Here is a 20349-nt window from a genome sequence, read left to right as displayed (position 1 = left end):
AATAGGATGTTGAAAACATTACATTGAACCTAGTAGTGTAAACATGTGCAGCCCTTTTGTCTCCCATTTAACCAAAGCAGATACCGGTATTTTGCCCCCAATCCAGCATGTGCAGATGAAGCATACTCAGGGAGCAAGCTGTCGTCCAATTGGACAGCAGTGTCACCCAATGCAGAATTTGATTGGAAGCCAACGAATGACTGCTCGCTGACTTCCCTGTGGATTGTTCATTTTAAACTGTAGGGAATGGAATTTGTGAAATAGTGTATTTGTTCAGTTTTCCCCTTTAAAATGCATAGAAAATAAAGAAATTACTGAAAGCAAATATCACACAAAAAGGCTTGGTTTGTGGCGAAAAATAAGAAATGAATCATTTAGGTGTGATAAGAAATGAATCATTTAGGTGTGATAAGTAGTGATAAAATTATTGGTGAATAAATGGGAGGCGCACCAAAATGTGAAAAAAGTGTTTGCAATCCTTAAGATGGAAACAGCCTGCAAGCTGAAGTGAGTAAAGTAGCCAAAGGGCTATGTCACACCGAAAATCGCTGAAAAGTTGCAATCGCGATTTTTTCCCAGATTTTGCCACAATTTTTCATGATTGCTTAATGCTGCACCGTGAATGCTCCCATAAGGAGACACTGTGCTAGTGATTTGCCGATTGACGGTGACCAGAAATTGCTATGGAATCACCTGCGGTGTGAACCATCCCTAACTGCCCAAAATAAGACACTATTCTGAGGAAACACAGATGGCACTAATCAGTTTCAACTAGGCATGTTAGCTGTTTAGTTTAAACTATAAATAAAAAAAGCATGGCAGCTATAAAGAACCCTAAAACAATAGAACAATGTATCGTGAAAAATGAAAAGGCATCAGAACCAAGGACAGCTTTCTGCCTATTCTTGGGGGAATAATATTCCTAGAAGACCAAGTTCCTCTCACAGTCCAGATACAAAGTGAAAAACAATTCAATATGTGATTTTAATGTAAAAAGCATGAGCATATGCTCGAAGTTACGTTTTATATTAAGCTAAAAATACAAACACTCTTACCACAGTGGAAAGATATGTACAGCTGGTTGGAAAAGTCAATATATGGTGACAAAAATGGCAACAATCTTGTTAGGTAATAAGTTAGTGGGTGACAAGACTATTTTGGCATATTTAGCAGAAACATTTGACAAAGGCAAGGGAAAGGATCTTACACAGTATAATGCCCCCTGCACTGAGGTGGTGGCCATATCATACACAGTTTATTCAAGGACACAATGAGGCTGACAATTCTGTAAATAACGCCTTGATGTGTAACAATTACCCTAGATGGGCTTTAATGAAAATCGTTTCTGGATGCAGTACGGCTATACTTACCTGTGGCTTCCTCCAGCAGAACGCTAAAGGCCACGCAAGCACGATCGTGAGCGTTGCGACCGCACGCTTGTGCAAGTGCAGAAGATGCCCACCAGGCAAAGTCGCCATCTGCAACATAGGGGACCCTGGAACACGGGAGCGGCAGCAAGGGACAGATCAGCTGCCAGTGGCTGAAGGAAGGCCTCGTTTACACTATAGGTGTTGTCCGCTTTTCAGCAATGGGTATGGTCTGCGATCCGTAAGGACATTAGAAAAGTAGTTCTCTATTGTCCCTCTTTCACATTTGTGCATTGTGTTAGAACACAATTTCATAATGGATTGTTGCATTTAATTCCATGCGTTGCGCTCAGAAACGCTTTGCAATGCCATTTTGCATGTACTTGAGATTCTCTTTCACAGAAGGTTTTGAGAGTTTCCTGTTTGCCTGCCTGTCAAAAAACACATTGATATACACATAGGCATATAGTGTGAATAAGGCATAATAGTTATTGTAATATTGTCCATTAAACTTTTCAAAGCTTTTTAAAATGTGCACCTAATTGTAAAATCTGTTAAAGACCTCCAACTCCCACACATTCGCCACCATCAAGTGCTGACTGTAAGAGACAGTGGGCCCTGTGCAATTCCAGGTGATACATTTTCTGCATATGGGTTTCCCATCACGTGACATCACTCGAGAGTTACTGGCAAATTCAAATGCCAGCTTCACCTGGGCGCTGGCACTTCCTCCCGTGCCCTCTCTCCACTGCAGGCTGTGTCTTCTCTCCCAGGGAGCTGTGTGTCCTGAGGCCAACACTAGGAGCTCCGTGGCACAAATCTTAAGTGACCACTAGAGGTCTCTAGCATTTGTGATATGAAATGGGCACCCAGGGAGTGAAGAGATAAGGAGAAGCCCTGGCATTGGAGAGAAGACATGAGAGGAGGCGCCATTGGACAGGAGAGTGTAAGCTTCACTGCGTACTTGCTCTGTGTGAAATCAAACATCACTAGTGACGCCCTCCCTAATCCCATCACCAATGAAGAGAAATCTTCCATCTGGGGTAATAGACCAAAACAATCAATTTTGGCTGAGAACTGATTGGGAGTTGTTTGCGGGGCCGATTTCTAGCAGATTCCATTAAACGATCAATTCGGCCGGATATCAATGAGAAATTTCGACCTGTGTATGCCTTTTCTTATTAGCAGGTCATAATCAGGTTAAGATGGGTACATACCGCTTGACTTATTTTGGCCATCGGAGATCGGAACCCAATACCCTAGGGCAGTGACGGCTTATTCTGGCACTTCAGCTGTGACAAAACTACAAATTCCATCATGCCTCTGCCTCCCCGAGTTATGCTTAGAGCTGTCAGAGTATTGCAATGCCTCATGGGACTTGTAGTTCCACCACAGCTGGAGTGCCAAGGTTAGCCATCACTGCCCTAGGGCTACATTGCTGGCCGGCCACGGCCTGTACAGACGTGTGTCAGGTACGTAGCCGACGACACGTTCTGTTGCTATGCAGAGGAGGAGGGATGACTGAGCACCTTGTGGGTCGTCACACAAGAGAGCGGCACAGAAAATGTCTTTGGCCGCTGCAGGGGTGAGTTGATCACGGGTTAGGGGTCGGCGGCCGCCGTATACATGCCTGAGCATCGGCTGAGGAGGTGGTTACCGGCCGCCTTAGCCAGATGGGTGTATGGCAATAGAAAGCAATAGTGTGACATGATTACACCATAGTGACCAGACAAAACAGTGTTCTAAATCAATTATCAGATAAACCTGTTTACATTCTTGTAGGAAAATTGCTCATTTATTATGAAATGTGACTAAAATGAAAAGGACTGATACAATGCCAGAGTACTCGAAGCATCCTTGCTGGTAGTGCTCTCTAAGTGGCCAGATGGAAGGAAAGACACATTCATTTTAGCCTTTTGACTGTAAATATTGCTCCTCTATATACGGGCTGTCTTATTATTAGGCCTCTTTGCGGCAGAAGAGAATCCAAATGTCACATCCTGCACCCTACAGTCTGAAATTAAACCAAACACTGATATGTTTACACATGCCAACTACTGGAAAATCAGGTGTAGTACAGCCTTGTGTGTCAGTACAGTGCAAGGAGGACCCAAACCGCAGCTGCTTGGTGAATGGGACATCTCACTCTCCACTTTTCCTAACTGTGAGGCTGCCGTATGTTTCCTTTTAAACAATACCAATTGCCTGGCAGCCCTTCTGGTCTATTTGGCTGCAGTAGTGTCTGAAGTATACCAGAAACAAGCATGCAGCTAATCTTGTCAGATCTGACAATGTCAGAAACATCTGATCTGCTGCATGCTTGTTCAGGGTCTATGGCTAAAAGAGGCAGAGGATCAACAGGACAGCCAGGCAACTAGTATTGATTAAAAGGAAACACATATGGCAGCCTCCATATCACTCTAACCTTGGGTTCACTTTAAAGCTGCATATCACACAAAACATCACATTAATCAAGAGATATTGAGCATCTTAAGAACTCAGATTTCTGCATGATTTTACAACTGCACATACATGAGTTGTTTACAATTAGACCAATAAATGTCTTTCTGAGTGGCTGATATTCTTGTCATGATCTGGTGTCATACACTCACCCATATCAACAGTAACCATTGTGGACTGATTCTCTTGTACAGAGACAGAGGTCTGGTCTTGGTCCATGCTGCGGGAATCGTCATTGGCTTCGAGCTGGCTATGGCTGTGTTCTGAGCGCAGCTCTGAATACTCATCTTCCTCCCTGCAGAGGAGAGACAACACATATCAGATATCATGCTTCACAGCAGCTTGTGGAGATGCACACAGCTCACTTTATAGGCTGCTTCATAGCTTTCATACAGACAAATCAAATCACTGCTAATCTATCAGACAGCACTACTATTTTTCTCTTAAAGGTGGCCATATATCTATTGACTTGGTGGCCGATCAACCATCCTATTCGATAATTATCGAAATCGCAAAGTAAATCAGTGACACCAAAAGCATGCCCGATTAGTGATGTGACCAATTTCGGGCCAAAATTGGTTGCATGTATCGATCGGACATGCTGCAAGATGTCGGACCTCCGTGGTCGATTGGGTGCACAACAGTAACAGCGAGCAATACTGGGATGAGCGATGAACACTATGAAACCCCCAGGGCGATCCCCCTTAATGTAAAATGCGCACTCCCCCGCCGGGTGCAGCATACGTTACATGGCCGTGTCCGCCGTTGGCTCTGGGCTCCGTCTGCAATCAGCCAACCATGTGGTTGCCGGCGTATACATGTGCGCATATGTGACGTCACACGTGTCCACGCTACTCTGGAAACCACGTGGGGCACATGTATGCGGATTGCGGGGGACACAGACAGTAAAGTATACTGCAACGGGGAAGGGGGGCACAGCGTAGGGGTGGCAAGACGATGGATGCGACATCACCAGGCCGATTATCAAGAAAACCATCAGGAATCAGCCTGCGGTGTATGGGCAGCTAACAGATTCTCTCTCAGTTGCCTGGCAGTCCTGCTGATTCTCAGCCTCTAATGCAAAAAATGGCAGCCTCCATATACTTCTCGCTACAGGTTCCCTTTAAAGTAGGTGGCAGCAATACAGATAGAGTGTCAGCAACCCACTACAGCAGTGGTCCTCAAACTAAGGCCCGTGGGCCGAATGTGGCCCCCTGAGGCTTTTTTACTGGCCCCCCACACAGAAAATGTATTACTTATAGATGTGGCTAAATCTTTAAATATTGGTGGTCCGCATATAGAATAGCAGTGCTGGCACCACCCATCCATATGGAAGCCAGAAAGCAGTAATTCGCTGGTTTCCAATCAAATTCCACATCAGGTGACACTGTTGTCCAATTGGACTGCAGGTTGTCACCTGGGTATGCTTCACTGTCTGGCCTGCAAAGACTTCTACCTCATTTTATGTATACTCCAGCCCCCCAGCAGTATGAAGTATGTTGACCCGGCCCTTGAACCAAAACGTTTGGGGACCCCTGCACTACAGGGTTACTTTTACATTAGGGATACTAAATTTTGCCCGTTAGGGATGACGATATGAGCTCCTGCTGGAGAATTAGTGACAGGACTATGGCTTCTGAAAAGTGCTGTGAAATAGTCAGTGTTCTATAAATACACAATATTAGCCACTATACAATAACCACTGAAAAACAACACAGAAATAAAGTATATATAGCCTGGAGACATAGGACTGTTAGGACAGAATGTATAACATACAACTGTTTTCATTTTGCTACTATTTGATCATGTTTAACTTTCATGTCTAATTTCCAAAAGCTGCCCCAGATTCCAGCCCTCCAGCTCATCCTCATTAAGAGCCATTTTTAGTGACCACAGAACACATGTACATTGTTGTTTGATGCTGTAATCGATGTCATACTTTCTTTCTTAAGGCTATGAAAACAAATGACTGTTTTACACAAGCCCAAACTGTGAACATGTCTGTTTAAGGTTTCTGCTATGATGATTCTTGAAAGAACAGTTATCTGCTTTTAATTCAGAAAAATTAACACAATAAGTCAATACCACAGAGGATAGCATTATAGTTTCCTCCAATGTTAAACACCCCCCACACTCAGATTTGATCTGTCAGACCAACAAAATGTACTGCTTTTAAGCAGGATAATCAGTTAGCGCTAGATAAAATTAGAATGGACAGTATAGGTGTGTACAGCAGCGGCTCCAGCTTCAGATTTTTGGGGGGCTCAAAGGGGGCACAAGGGTTGGCAGGCGGGGCTCATGGAGGGGAATTGGCGCAGCAAAAAATGGGTGTGGTCATGACGTTGTGTGAGCGGGGCTAACTAATGTAGTTGTACCAGCTAATGTAGTTACATAAAAAAATAATGAAGTAAATGCACATAATGACAGACAGCACATAATGACAGACAGCGTTTCCTCAGTAATTGCATGTAATGAGAGACGGCCCTTCACCAGTAATTGCACATAATGAGAGACAGCCTTTGACCAGTAAATGCACATAAGAGACAGCCTTTCACCAGTAAATGCACATAAGAGACAGCTTTTCACCAGTAAAATGCTTGTAATGACAGACAGCCTTTCACCAGTAAATGCACATGACGACAGACAGTGTTCTCCCAGTAAATGCATGTAATGAGAGACAACGTTTCACCAGTTAATGTACATCATGACAGGCAGCCAGTGTCCCCAGTATAGGTAGCCAGGTGTATAGATGTCCCCAGTATGTAGTCAGGCTGGTGGTGGTGGGCTGGGGGCCCAAGGGCAGCTCAGGCCTGGGTGGTGGTGGGCTGGAGACCTCAGGCTCAGGCCTGGCTGGTGGTGGTGGGCTGGGTGTCCCAGGGCAGCTCAGGCCTGGGTTGTGGTGGAGGGCTGGGGGTCCCAGGGCAGTTGAGGCCTGGCTGGTGGTGGGCTGGGCTGATGGTCTCATGCAGGCCTGGCTGGCATGTGGTGGTGGGCTGGGGGCACCAGGGAAGCTCAGGCCTAATTGGTGCCAGCATCACATGTAAAAAACTTGGCTGCCCACCCACCTCAAGTCCTCCTGGCTCCTGCCCTGCTATTGCTGAGCGGCTGTCAATGGCTGTCTGTGCTCCTCCTCGCCTCGGACATAGTGTGCCACGTGCGCTGTCCGTGAGTGCGAGTCACTCTCACTAGTAGTGAGGTGTGACTGACACATTCTGGTCTGGTCCGACCGTGAGGTTCCCTGGCTGCAGAGTCTCCCGGTGCTGCCTGCTGCTGCTCAACTCACTGCGTCGTCCGCAAAGCGGCAAGCCTCTCTGAGGCTGGGCGGGCGGATCAGGCAACTGAGTTGAGGCGAGCATGCTGCACACTGCGTGTGTCGCACATGACAGAAGTCGTCACGTGACACAAATGTAACTGCCAGGAACGCTCCCTTGCGGGGCGCTCTGTGCCTGGCTGGCTGCGTGCATCTCTATTACCCGGGCGGGGTTACGTGACGTTTGAACTGACAGCCAGCAGGCCAGCCCACTGCCTCCTTCAGTCCTCCTACTCCTCTTTCTTCTGTACCGCGAGTACAGACTTGCCGTGGCCTGCGGGGGGCTTTAGGGGGGACTGACAAGTTGCCAGCTGGGGCTGAAGCCTGGGTAAGCCCCAGTGTGGCGCCGCCACTGCGTGTGTATGCATGGTTTTAGCACTTGATATTCCCAGGTGTTTACGGTTTCATCAAAAGGCAATTTTGAGGCACCTGCAAAAACCCTGAAACTTCAGCAACCTTTCACATTGCTTATCACTAATCCTCCCCTGCCTAACCCCTAATAATATGACAAACCCAAACAGCCCCTCCCTCCCTCAAATACAAAACCTTAAACCCTTGTCTAATGCCGATCTCTAACAGACCCAACTCCCCCTGCCCAAAATTAAAGTGGATCCCGAGATGAAAAACTAACTAGAACAAGTAACTTGTCTATATATCTTATCTAAAGTTTAAATCGTTTACGCTGCAAACCGCTTCAAAAGTTTATGATTATTTATTCCTGTGATACAATGAGGGCAGCCATTTTCTGTTTGTCACATTGTCACAGGCTGAGGGCTGGAGATGCCATCAGCTTGCCTGTGTGTAAATTCAGTCCCCTCTCCTCCTCCCCTCGGTCTCTGAAATCAATGGCTAGTAACCTCCTCCTCCTGCCCATACTGAGCTCCCATAAGCCCTTGCTACAGTGCCAACGCACAAAAGGAGCTGTGGGCGAGGCTTGTTTAGTTTATCAGGAATTAGAGTATTACATCAAAACAAAAAAGTATTTGGCTTGAGAAATTTCCTATAAACTATATGAAAGGAACACAATTATGCAAGGAGTAAAAGTTTATCTCGGATCCACTTTAACCTTCACTTTTTAAACTATTTCTAACTTTGTAAAGCTCCCAAGTCAAGAATTAAAACCTCCTTCCCCTTTCTTCACCAAGTTTGTCTCCTTGCCGTTAAAGCAGACCTGAACTCAGAACTTCCCCTATGCTCTAAAAGATAAGCATCGGCATAATAACCTTTAAAGAAAAACATTACTTTTTTTTTTTTACAGTTGATACAAATCCTGCAATAAATTTGCACTATTTCTACTTCCTACTTTCATGGTAGCAGACATATTGTTGAAGAGAGTCTGAAGCCAGTAAAATTACCTTTTTTTATTTCTTATTCCTCTTCAGCATTAACATCAAAGATGATTCGCCGCACTTTCGCGACACAATGATGTATTTAACCCCCCGAAATCCCTGGGGCAAAATCCTCCGTTACTTCCTGGAAAAGGCAGAGCTGAGCGCAGTAGCTCTGCCTTCAGTGCAGTCAATCTCTGCTGATCTCCACCTCTCCCTGCCCCTCTCGTCTTCATTCACTGAGGGGGCGGCGAGAGGCGGAGATTGATTGTACTGGAAGCAGAGCTACAGCACTCAGCTCTGCCTCCCGCAGGCAGCAAAGTCTATGACTTGGAAAGTCGTAGAATTTTGCCCCGGGATTTCGGTAGGTTAACTACATCGTTCTGCCGCAGGAAGTGGCGAACCATCTTTAATGTTAATGCTGAAGAGGAATGGGAAATAAAAAAGGTAATTTTACTGGATTCAGACTCTCTTTCACATCCTGTGCTTTCAAATGAGCTTGTTTTAAATAGGCACATTCTGTACAGGTTGCAAGTAGCATTTTTGTGGGGTGTTTATCTTAAAGTACACCTGACGTGAGAGGAATATGGAGGCAGACATTTTATTTTAAGTTGTGCAAATTGCCTGGCCGCCCTGCCTATGCTTTGCTCCTTATGCTGGGTACACACGTAACGTTCTTTTGTGCGATTTTGCAACCCAATCATTTTTTCGGCACGATTCCGCACTCGATTCTGCGCTCGATTAACTTATCTTCGTTTTTCTTATTTTTTTCCATTTACCCCTATGAGAAATCGAGCGCAGAAACGATCAGGAGCAATATCGGACATGATGGATTTTATCTATCTGATCCGTCTATCGCACGTGTGTACCCAGCATAATACTTCTAACCATAGACCCTGAACAAGCATGCAGCAGATCAGGTGTTTCTGCCATTATTGTTAAATCTGACAAGATTAGCTGCATGCTTGTTTCTGGTGTGTATGTAGTGATATTTCCTCCCCGTGTGTACAATGCTTTATTGTGGAGCCTCATCTTTGAAACTAAACATTTCTTCAGCTTTTCACGGCTGACAGACAAGGGCACATTTCAGTCATGCATTTGCAGTATAAAAATTCCCATATCATTTTCCCACAATTAAGTGTCAGTAATGTAAACAATGTGGAACTTGCTGTTTGGGTCACTGGGGCACGTGAACCATGACACCGTGCTGCAGTTATTCATTGCTAGGAAATTCTCAGTGTCACATTTACTTCCATTACCCACAAGCTCTGCGATCAATCACTAGTGATTGGAGGATGACCTTGTGCTGTTAAACAGGGTAACAGAAGCCTATTCTTATAGCCAAATGTGTAGGGTGAGACCCTAGTAACCTTCATTAGCATCAATGGGAACACAGCATTTTAAGGTTATTCTGCCTAGCAACCAGGGATAGGGCACCAACCAGCTTTACCATTTTATTATGTGTATAGCATTGATAGCTGCCACAGCACTTTACACAGTATGTAATCTTGTCACCACTAGCTTATTCCTATCGTGTCATACGTCTATCGTAATCCAAGTCCAATTGACTTCCCTGCACGGCTTTTGGAAAGTGGGAGGAAATAGAACAATCCAAATGAGCCCCACGTACATACAAGGCTGGCGCTGCCACTGAGGCAAAGGGGGCAAATGCCCCAGGGCCCCCCTCAGCTGCCGGGCCACCTTGCACTGATGGAACTCCAGGTGGTCTCTCCGACTGCTCCGGGGCTCCTGCATATGTGGCTGGCTGCACAACATTGAATCATTCCGTAGAGGATGTGGAGGCCACACACGTCCACACTACAGCCCCCGCAATCCCTTGCATCGCTTACTGCGCATACCAGGTGACTGCTCCTAGCCAATGAGCGCCTGGAGTTCCAGCAAAGCAAGTGGACCCAGCAGCTGTCAGGCCCCTGCAGCACTCCAATGCTGTACAATTCAAATGAATGCGGGTGGACGTGAGGCAGGCCAGATTGGGTCCCTGGTGGCTGACTTGGAGGTGGTGTGGTGCCCCAGGTTACCTTTTCCACGGGGCACCATGCGCGTTAAATCGGTCCTGCCTGCGTTAACACAAGGAGAACATACAAACTCCAGGCAGACGGTGTCCTAGCATATACAGTGATGTGAAAAACTATTTGCCCCCTTCCTGATTTCTTATTCTTTTGCATGTTTGTCACACTTAAATGTTTCTGCTCATCAAAAACTGTTAACTATTAGTCAAAGATAACATAATTGAACACAAAATGCAGTTTTAAATGATGGTTTTTATTATTTAGTGAGAAAAACAACAACTCAAAACCTACATGGCCCTGTGTGAAAAAGAAATTACCCGCTGAACCTAATAACGGGTTGGGCCACCCTTAGCAGCAATAACTACAATCAAGCGTTTGCGATAACTTGCAACGAGTCTTTTACATCGCTCTGGAGGAAATTTGTCCCACTCATCTTTGCAGAATTGTTGTAATTCAGCTTTGAGGGTTTTCTAGCATGAACCGCCTTTTAAGGTCATGCCACAACATCTCAATAGGATTCAGGTCAGGACTTTGACTAGGCCACTCCAGTGTCTTCATTTTGTTTTTCTTCAGCCATTCAGAGGTGGATTTGCTGGTGTGTTTTGGGTCATTGTTCTGCTGCAGCAACCAAGATCGCTTCAGCTTGAGTTGACGAACAGATGGCCGGACATTCTCCTTCAGGACTTTTTGGTTTCATGGTTCCATCTATCACAGCAAGCCTTCCAGGTCCTGAAGCAGCAAAACAACCCCAGACCATCACACTACCACCACCATATTTTACTGTTGGTATGATGTTCTTTTGCTGAAATGCTGTGTTACTTCTACGCCAGATGTAACGAGACACGCATCTTCCAAAAAGTTCAACTTTTGTCTCGTCGGTCCACAAGGTATTTTCCCAAAAGTCTTGGCAATCATTGAGATGTTTTTTAGCAAAATTGAGACGAGCCTTAATGTTCTTTTTGCTTAAAAGTGGTTTGCGCCTTGGATATCAGCCATGAAGGCCATTTTTGCCCAGTCTCTTTCTTATGGTGGAGTTGTGAACACTGACCTTAATTGAGGCAAGTGAGGCCTGCAGTTCTTTAGATGTTGTCCTGGGGTCTTTTGTGGCCTCTTGGATGAGTTTTCTCTGCGCTCTTGGGGTAATTTTGGTCGGCTGGCCACTCCTGGGAAGGTTCATCACTGTTCCATGTTTTTGCCATTTGTGGATAATGGCTCTCACTGTGGTTCGCTGGAGTCCCAAAGCTTTAGAAATGGCTTTATAACCTTTACCAGACTGATGGATCTCAATTACAGCACTTTTGTTCTCATTTGTTCCTGAATTTCTTTGGATCTTTGCATGATGTCTAGCTTTTGAGGTGCTTTTGGTCTACTTCTACGTGTCAGATAGCTCCTATTTAAGTGATTTCTTGATTGAAACAGCTGTGGCAGTAACCAGGCCTGGGGGTGACTACAGAAATTCAACTCAGGTGTGATAAACCACAGTTAGGTTATTTTTAAACAAGGGGGGGTAATCACTTTTTCACACAGGGCCATGTAGATTTGGAGTTTTGTTCTCACTAAATAATAAAAACCATCATTTAAAACTGCATTTTGTGTTCAATTATGTTATCTTTGACTAATAGTTAACGGTTTTTGATGAGCAGAAACATTTAAGTGTGACAAATATGCAAAAGAATAAGAAATCAGGAAGGGGGCAAATCGTTTTTCACACCACTGTAATATGAACTAGAGATCTATAAAAAGTATGATCCACTGACTATGCCACCTCCAATCAATGGAACTGCCTGCATGTTGCTGAACAGGTTATGGTGCTATTCATGCTGAGATATCCCCATGCACTGTGGCAGACAGCGATTCCCTCTCCTGTCAGACGTTCATGGGAATAAGCGCCAATGCTACAATCATATGGAAGACTGACTTGAATAAAATACAAAAAAAAATCATGAAAATCTAGCAGCGCCAGCGGCCAAGAAGAAAATACGAGCTTCCGTAGCTTTCGCTGCATTTCATAAACTAGACTATTCAAAATTGAAATTTGATTATATACTTATTTAACACCTCTACATGCTATGGAGGAGATTTCACACATCATGAAACAGGAGCACCTGTCACGTATTGAATATTAAAGTGCAGCCTGCTTCCCACTGCTCCGACAGCGCACCTAAGAAAATAAGATGTTTCAAAGGTCACTTTTTACTGGTGTGAGCTTCTGCTTTTATTCAGCTCCGTTCACACAATGTAATGCATGCATTTGCGCATCTTCGCAATAGCAGCTTCTGACAAGACCTGGGACCCACTTGCAGCCTTTTGGTTTTGAAAAACACCCTCTCATTTACTCGAATGAGAATTGCAGCAAGATGACTGCAAACAATTTTGCTGGGATTCTCATCTCAAGACCAAATGCTGGCCAGAACACTGGCAAAAATGCAGCATGTGGGTCCCAGGCATAAGTTACATTAATTTGCATTAAAAAAATATCACTTCCACGCATTGTCTAAGGGGAAAAATATGCCAGTTTATTAAACATGAAGAATCTCACTGATGCACATGGGCTGCCAGTGCTAAAGCGTTTTAGCATGATCTAGAAAATGCCACAAAACCACATGTACTGAGAATGGGGCCTTCCTGTCTGATAAAAATATAAAAACATTTGCTTTTTTTTAAATAAATAATAAAACCTAACAACTGCCGCAGCAATCAGAGACCACCAAAACAAAGCTCTATTCGTGAGAAGAAAAGGGGGTAACATTAATCGGCAATGTTGGCCGAATCGCTAAGGTAAGCGATTCGGCCGGCGGCGCCATTGTTTTCTATGACAGAGTTTTCCCGCACGGTTTGCCTGCGGAGAAACTCGTCGAATTCGGCCCAGTTTCGGCGCTAGTGGAAACGGGCTCATAAAGCGGTCATGCAGAATTGTAAAAAATGGCCTGCTCACTAGGTGGGTATAAACCTCTGGTCCTCAAGTGGTTAAACACAGCGTAATTCGGCCACCAGCAATAGCTGGAAGCCAAATTACATATTTCCCCAACTATTCATTGCGGCCTGGAGGGGGAATAGTAATTAACCTCCTGGGTGTTATAACTATTTCCAGATTTAGAGTCTAAAAGCCGTGCAATTTTTTCACAAGCTTTTAGACCCTAAACACAAGAAAAAGAAAAAAAAACATACCACAGAGAGATCTGCAGCAGCTCCTGCATATAACTCGCACAGGATTACCGTTCTGAGCTGCGGATTTCCGTCCTGAGCCGGACTCTGGATTACCGCTAAGGAGGTTAATGCTGCTGGGGCTTCTGCAGGAGCAGAGTGAGCAGTTTTTAGGCTTCACCCTGTGCCCAAATTTCCCGGCGCTCGTTTTTGCACGAGTGCGTGTATAAAGGTTACAGGAGTCAGAGAAATAGCTTTTGAAAACCGAGAGTACACAAGTGGAAGCTGAGCTGTGATAAAAAAATACACCTGCAAATATAAACAAACACATTGATACATTTCCGCCCTTGTGTGTATTTATAAATGAAAAAACACAACAGACATTATTTAGATAAGAAACAGATGAATCATTGTTTTATAAAACATCAACATGTACTGTGGGGCTGCATAAATAAACACTTTACCAACAAGCTATATAAACCAAGGCAATATGAAACTATGAGTAATACAATACTGTACATACAAAGAGGATGACAATAGTGAAGAGGGCCCTGACCATCTGAGCTGACAGCCTAAGGGGATCAGAGGGGGAACACCTGGTAGATGTTACTATCATCACATCAGCTGTCATTTTTTACAAGGTGTGAATTGATGTTTCACTGCGTTGTTTTCAAAAATGCAATCTGTAGCACAGGAATGTGTGAAGCACACACTTCATTGCCCTTCACAGTGTTTCTCCTTAAAGGAAAATTCCAGAACAGTTGAAATATAAAAAGAAATAAAAATAGATCAGTGCTCAAATGTCTCTTCTTTGCAGCTTTAATTACAGTACTGATGCTATGAGACTAGAGTAGTCACACATTTTAAACACCTGGACTAATACAGAAAAGCAAACCTGACACAGGATCCAACTTTAAAAGGTACCCATACACTGGTCGATTTCTGCCATCGATATACAGCCGATTTGATGGCTCTGATCGAATCTTCTAGAAATTGAAGCAGCAGACAGCATAATCGATCAACCGATTTCTGATCAATTTAGTCAATACGTCTGGACAGAAAATCTAGGTTGATCGGCTGCTGGCGGCAGATCAATGGCTCATAGCGATGCATTGGATCGAATAGTGCAGAAATGCATTTCGATGGATTTTCAAAAAGATTTAAACCGGAAAGCTATTGGAAATCTGTTCCTAGTGTGTGGCAAACATCAGATAGATTCCTGTCAGATTAAACTTGACTGGCATCTGACAGAAGTCTATCCGATGGTCAAATCTACTGAAAATCTATAAGTGTATGGGTACCTTAAAGGAGTCATCAGGGGTAATTTAATAAAATAAGTGCTACTTACCGGGGGCTTCCTCCAGCCCCAAGCTCCCAGCATGTCCCTCGCCGCAGCTCTCCCCGCAGCTCCGTCCCGGTCCCCGGCGATGACGTCAGGGCGACCTCCAGGTCGGCCTGTACTGCGCCTGCGTGAGCGGTGCTGTCAATCACCGCCACGTGGGCCAGAGCGGACTGCGCAGGCGCAGTACAGGCTGACCTGGAGGTCGCCCTGACGTCATCGCCGGGGACCGGGACGGAGCTGCGGCGAACGGCTGCGGGGAGAGCTGCGGCGAGGGACATGCTGGGAGCTTGGGGCTGGAGGAAGCCCCTGGTAAGTAGCACTTATTTTATTAAACTATCCCTGATGACTCCTTTAAGGCCCCTTTTACACTTGCATTGAAAACCTGTGTTGTGTTACTCTGTTTTACTGAAGGGTAATGCAACGACAATGCAAGACAATGGGGCCTAGCACACTTAAAGGGAACCTAAACTGAGAAGGATATGGATTTTTAAATAATACAAGTTGCCTGACCATCCTGCTGATCCTGTGCCTCTAATACTTTTAGCGACAGCCCCTGAACAAGCATGCAGATCTGGTGCTCTGGCTGAGGTCAGACTGGATTAGCTGCATGCCCGTTTCAGGAGTGTGATTCAGCCACTACTGCAGCCAAAGAGATCTGGACTGCCAAGCAACTGGTATTATTTAAAAAGGAACCATCCATATTCTTCTCAGTTAAGGTTCCCCCTTTAACGCATCACACTGGAAGTGCCTGATCTGCTGCCGAGCTGATGCAGTCAATGGGCGACGCATACCCTTTAAACAGTTGGCAGCGGTTTGCCGGCGCAGTGTCCAGTAATTTTTCCACGTTAATCGCAGGGCTGTGGAGTTGGTCCAAAAATCCACCGACTCCGACTCCTCAGTTTAGGATTCCACCGACTCCGACTCCTCGACTCCGACTCCTCTAATTTGCATATTACAATTTTGTTGATTAAAAGTATGTAACATGAAATTCGTCTCTTAACTGCCAACGCTTAGGAATTTTACAAGACAACTGAAGTGAGAAGACAAAAGACAAGACAAATAACATTTATATTGCGCTTTTCTCCTTGCGGACTCAAAGCGCCAGAGCAGAGCAGCAGCCACTAGGGCGCGCTCTATTGGCAGTAGCAGTGTAAGGGAGACTTGCCAAAGGTCTCCTACTGAATTAGTGCTGGCTTACTGAACAGGCAGAGCCGAGATTCGAACCCTGGTCTCCTGTGTCAGAGGCAGAGCCCTTAACCATTACACCATCAGCCAACTGAGAAGGATATGTAGACTACTATATTTATTCCCTTTAGACTAAAACTAGTCCTTGGTAAGAGTACTTGTAAAAGGTACAAACCGGAACAAAGAACATCTATCAGGCCCTACGCAATGTAAGTGTGGGTACATGTAAGAGTGATGTGCAGGTACTCTGCAGGGGAATGAGGAGATTGTAAACAGACAACACCTCTGTGTTCAATGTGCACAGCATTCTCAGTGGATTCCCTGCAGCTCTGTGGGGAGTGCATATTCGAGTATAGTACTACTGTGTAACAAAGTAAACCTGAGACAGATGAAATTAAAGTTTTATACATACCTGGGGCTTCCTCCAGCCGCCTTCAGAATAATCAGTCCCTCGTTGTCCTCCTCCACCACCTGGATCTTCTGCTATGAGTCCAGGTACTTGAGCCAGTCGGGCGTAGTGCGCATGCACACACTCCGCCGCCAGGAGCATACTACACCTGTGCAGCACTATTGCGCAGGTGCAGAATGTTCCTGGCTGTGGGAGCGGCACGCGGCCGGACAGCGCTGACTGGCTGAATTACCAGGACTCATAGCAGAAGATCCGGGTGGTGGAGGACAGCGAGGGACTGATTAGCCTGAAGGGGGCTGGAGGAAGCCCCAGGTATGTATAAAACTTTACTTTTCATCCGTCTCAGTTACCCCTTAATTTGTAGTCACCAAACCAACTTTTAACAACATATCAAATTATTTGATTTCATCAGCAAAGGGAGTGCATACATTTGCATAAATCAGCATCAATGCAGAATTATTTCCATCTCGTTGACCATCTCTATTAGTGACACAGCTACACATCAGGCTTTATTCTTACAGCATAGATGTTATTTAGTATATATAAGAGATTCCTGTGTACACATCATATATACAGTCACAATCAGATATGTATATCTGACCTTAAAAATACGGGGACTGCTTTATTGAAGCAGCACAAGTAACTAATTTTGATTGGTTTATTTCATTTTTGAGGACTAAGCACAGCTATTACTGTATATATACTGTATATATACATTATTTTTAATGACTATTATCTGAGAAATAGAACATTTTATCATATTTTCTATTTTAATTACAGTTACAAATTCATTAGGAGTCGGAGCATTTTTTCCCGACTCCGGGCACCCAAAATTACCCGACTCCACGACTCTGACTCCGGCTCCACAGCCCTGGTTAATCGTGGGAAAATCACTCCAACAAGTTTTGCGGTTTTAGATGTGGACAGGGCCTTAATGAAATACAGAGTGGACCAAAGCAGTTACTGCAGAAGCAGAAGTGCTGGAGCCCACTATGAGCGATTTTGCAGGGGGGTGAGCGATTATAAAGTTAAGTAAAGTTATTTATGCTTACCGGATGTCCGGCTTCTGTCCATAGCCCTGCCCCTTTGCAGAAGAGGTCACAGGCGCTTCTCTGATTGGTCCTAGAGAAGCACCTATGACCTTTTCCTTTAGGGGACGGATACGGATGGAAGACAGACATCTGGTAAGTATAATAACATTTATTTAAAAAAACAAACACAAATTGGTAACTGGAAGTTTACAGTTTACTGTACAGCGCCTCTAAGCGCCAGGTAAGGCGAGCGCAATCACCCTAGGAATCGCTGCACACAGCCCTGCCGTGATCTTAAAATGCTGCAGCGATTCTTAGTGGGTTCCAGGCCTTAGAGCTTCTGCAGCCCCCAGAGCCTCTCACAAGACATGACTAAAGTACATGGAACGCCTTTGTTTTTTAATGCACATAATAACAATGTAATCAACAGGATGATAAAATGTTCACTATTAATCCTTATATAGAGTCAAACCCAAAACACCCAAAAAGTTTTTCTCAATATAAGCATCATTCTTCCTTTACAGCACTCCCCCTCCCCACTGTGTGCAACACAAAAACTGAAGTATACCTACAGCATACAAAATGGTGGCAAGTGTTTGTCCATCTCCTGGTTCTCCTTTTTATTGCATATTTTCACACTGCCTGCAGATATTACACACAACATGATACACACTGCAATATCCCCACTCACTTATACTAATCTAGTGTGATGCTGATTTCCATAACTTCAAAGATTTGTGCTTCCATCTATTTTATTATCCATTTCATGAATGTGTAGCAGCGACTCCCTAAAGACATCCCTCCCTACTGTGTGATGCTTCATCCCAGTCCACACCTGACGGCTCTTTGCTAATTAGTTTAGCTGGCTATCTATATAGCAGATATGTTGAGGTAAGGCTATTGGTATGTGAATTTATTTGTGTATGTAGGAGAAGCAACCTATGCTCTGTTTTGATATCTCAGGTATATAAGTTGTGTTTTTCACATGCAGTTCTGTGTGAAACCTGCAGAAGAAGATTATAAGAATTTTGAAAGCTTTTATCTATACTGTATAGTGTTACAGCAGTTTGATAATGATCAGCATGCTATGCATGTTGTGAAAGACCCTTCACAGCACCTGTCAGATACGGAGATTGGAAATGCTGTAACTCCAGGCTTACTTTGGTAATTTAATTCAAAGAAACAACTACTGTATTTTAAATAAAACAGGCTGTTTTCCCACACTAAACTAATAGCGCCTTCAATGGATCTATTTGTGTCTGGGTGCCAATGCTGCTGAGTGGCTGAGCTGGCGTGCCGTGGTGCCCCACCTGACCAAGCTCAATACTTGTGTCTCTCTCCCTGCCCACCTAACGCTTCTCTTACCCATCCTATTCATGTCATTGGTGCAGGCGGAAGTGCTCACAGCCTGGCAGCCTTGGTTGGTGCACATGTCACGATCACAGGTGTGATCATAAGAAGACGCATGCGTATGGAGAGAGGCAGTGGTGGTGACTAGTGATGGTCAATGAGATGCAAATCATTTTGAGTTTATGCAAGATTAAGCAAATTTTGTATGTAAATTCACACAGCTTCAAAATGGACTAATCAGGTCTTACCTAAGCAGGATCGGATTGGCTCATTTTCAAGCTGCATACATTTGAATGCAAAATTTTTATTATCCAGCATCAAATCAAAATTATTTGCATCTCACTGACCATCGCTAGTGGTGACTGACAGAAAGGGCTGCTTTCACCCAATCTAGTTCTTTCTCCTTCTAGGGGGAATTTTCCTCAAACTACTCCCCATACCAGAGGCAGATTCTCTTGGTTTTTAGAGGCAAAACAATTTACAGTGTAGATAGACTAAAAACTGGGTTATGTCTTACTCCAGTTAATGTGCTCAGATGTCACAGATTACAGTGAATATGCAATGGCAGCAGAATTCCGGAACACACAAAATACTTTTTCATAACACTAACTACTGATGTTGTGACAAACCATAAGAAGAAAACCAATGATAAAGTCCTGTATGTTGTGCATTAGATGGTAATAGAAACATATCTCACTTTCCTGCCTTTCCAGATGATCAATCATTACTAATGAGGGAGTTGCCAATGTCACCCTTCGTAAACAGGAATGCCATAGGTATATACAGCATAAATAAATGGTAATCAGTGGTTCCACGAGGAGGATGAGATCCCACGCCTTCTGCTTTCCTAATGAGATATTATTAGTAATTACAGAGGTACACTGCACACAACCACCAATAATGACTACAGGACACTCATCAAAAACAAACACTGATTTTATGATAAACCTAACACTAACCCCTATAGTAAGGTTAATACTAATGATCTTTAGGGCTTGTTCACACAAGCAGCTTGTCACGGCTACTTGCCATGGTGGAGTACAGAGTGGCTCAGCTACATTCAGTATCGCATAAACACACAGCTCAACTCCCTATTTTACATATACAGAACTATTTCACTAGGGGTATTGTTAAGCTTTTTCACTAGGGGTATTATAAAGCTATTACACCATGGACATTGTGAATAGCAACCTGGATAGCCACTGAGAAGAATAGCGAGCCAAGGTAACGGTAGAGAAGCGGCGGTTCAGGCAGTGCAAAGTGTAGTGTGTCAACACGTAACAGCGAGTTCACAGTGGTCAGTTACATTGCAAAATTCTGCATGTCAACTCACTTCCCATACAATTCTCTATGGGCTTCAGTGTTCTCCCCAGAATTTTTTTCCAGCCGGTTG

At 44.4% G+C, this 20349-nt stretch overlaps 1 protein-coding gene across 4 annotated transcripts in view; it reads right to left on the bottom strand.

Moving 5' to 3' along the window:
- MCC (MCC regulator of WNT signaling pathway) overlaps nt 1-20349 on the bottom strand; it is a 476123-nt gene that overhangs the window by 131387 nt on the left and 324387 nt on the right. For all 4 annotated transcript variants that reach the window (XM_068247285.1, XM_068247291.1, XM_068247296.1 and 1 more), the window contains one exon: nt 3980-4122. In XM_068247285.1, coding sequence (XP_068103386.1) covers nt 3980-4122 — 143 coding nt within the window. The remainder of the gene's footprint in view (nt 1-3979; nt 4123-20349) is intronic.

Source organism: Hyperolius riggenbachi, chromosome 1 (genome assembly GCF_040937935.1).
Source record: "Hyperolius riggenbachi isolate aHypRig1 chromosome 1, aHypRig1.pri, whole genome shotgun sequence".
Classification (NCBI taxonomy): Eukaryota; Metazoa; Chordata; class Amphibia; order Anura; family Hyperoliidae; genus Hyperolius; species Hyperolius riggenbachi.
Note: the sequence above shows the minus strand (reverse complement) of the source record. Positions and strands in the feature narration are given on the sequence as shown.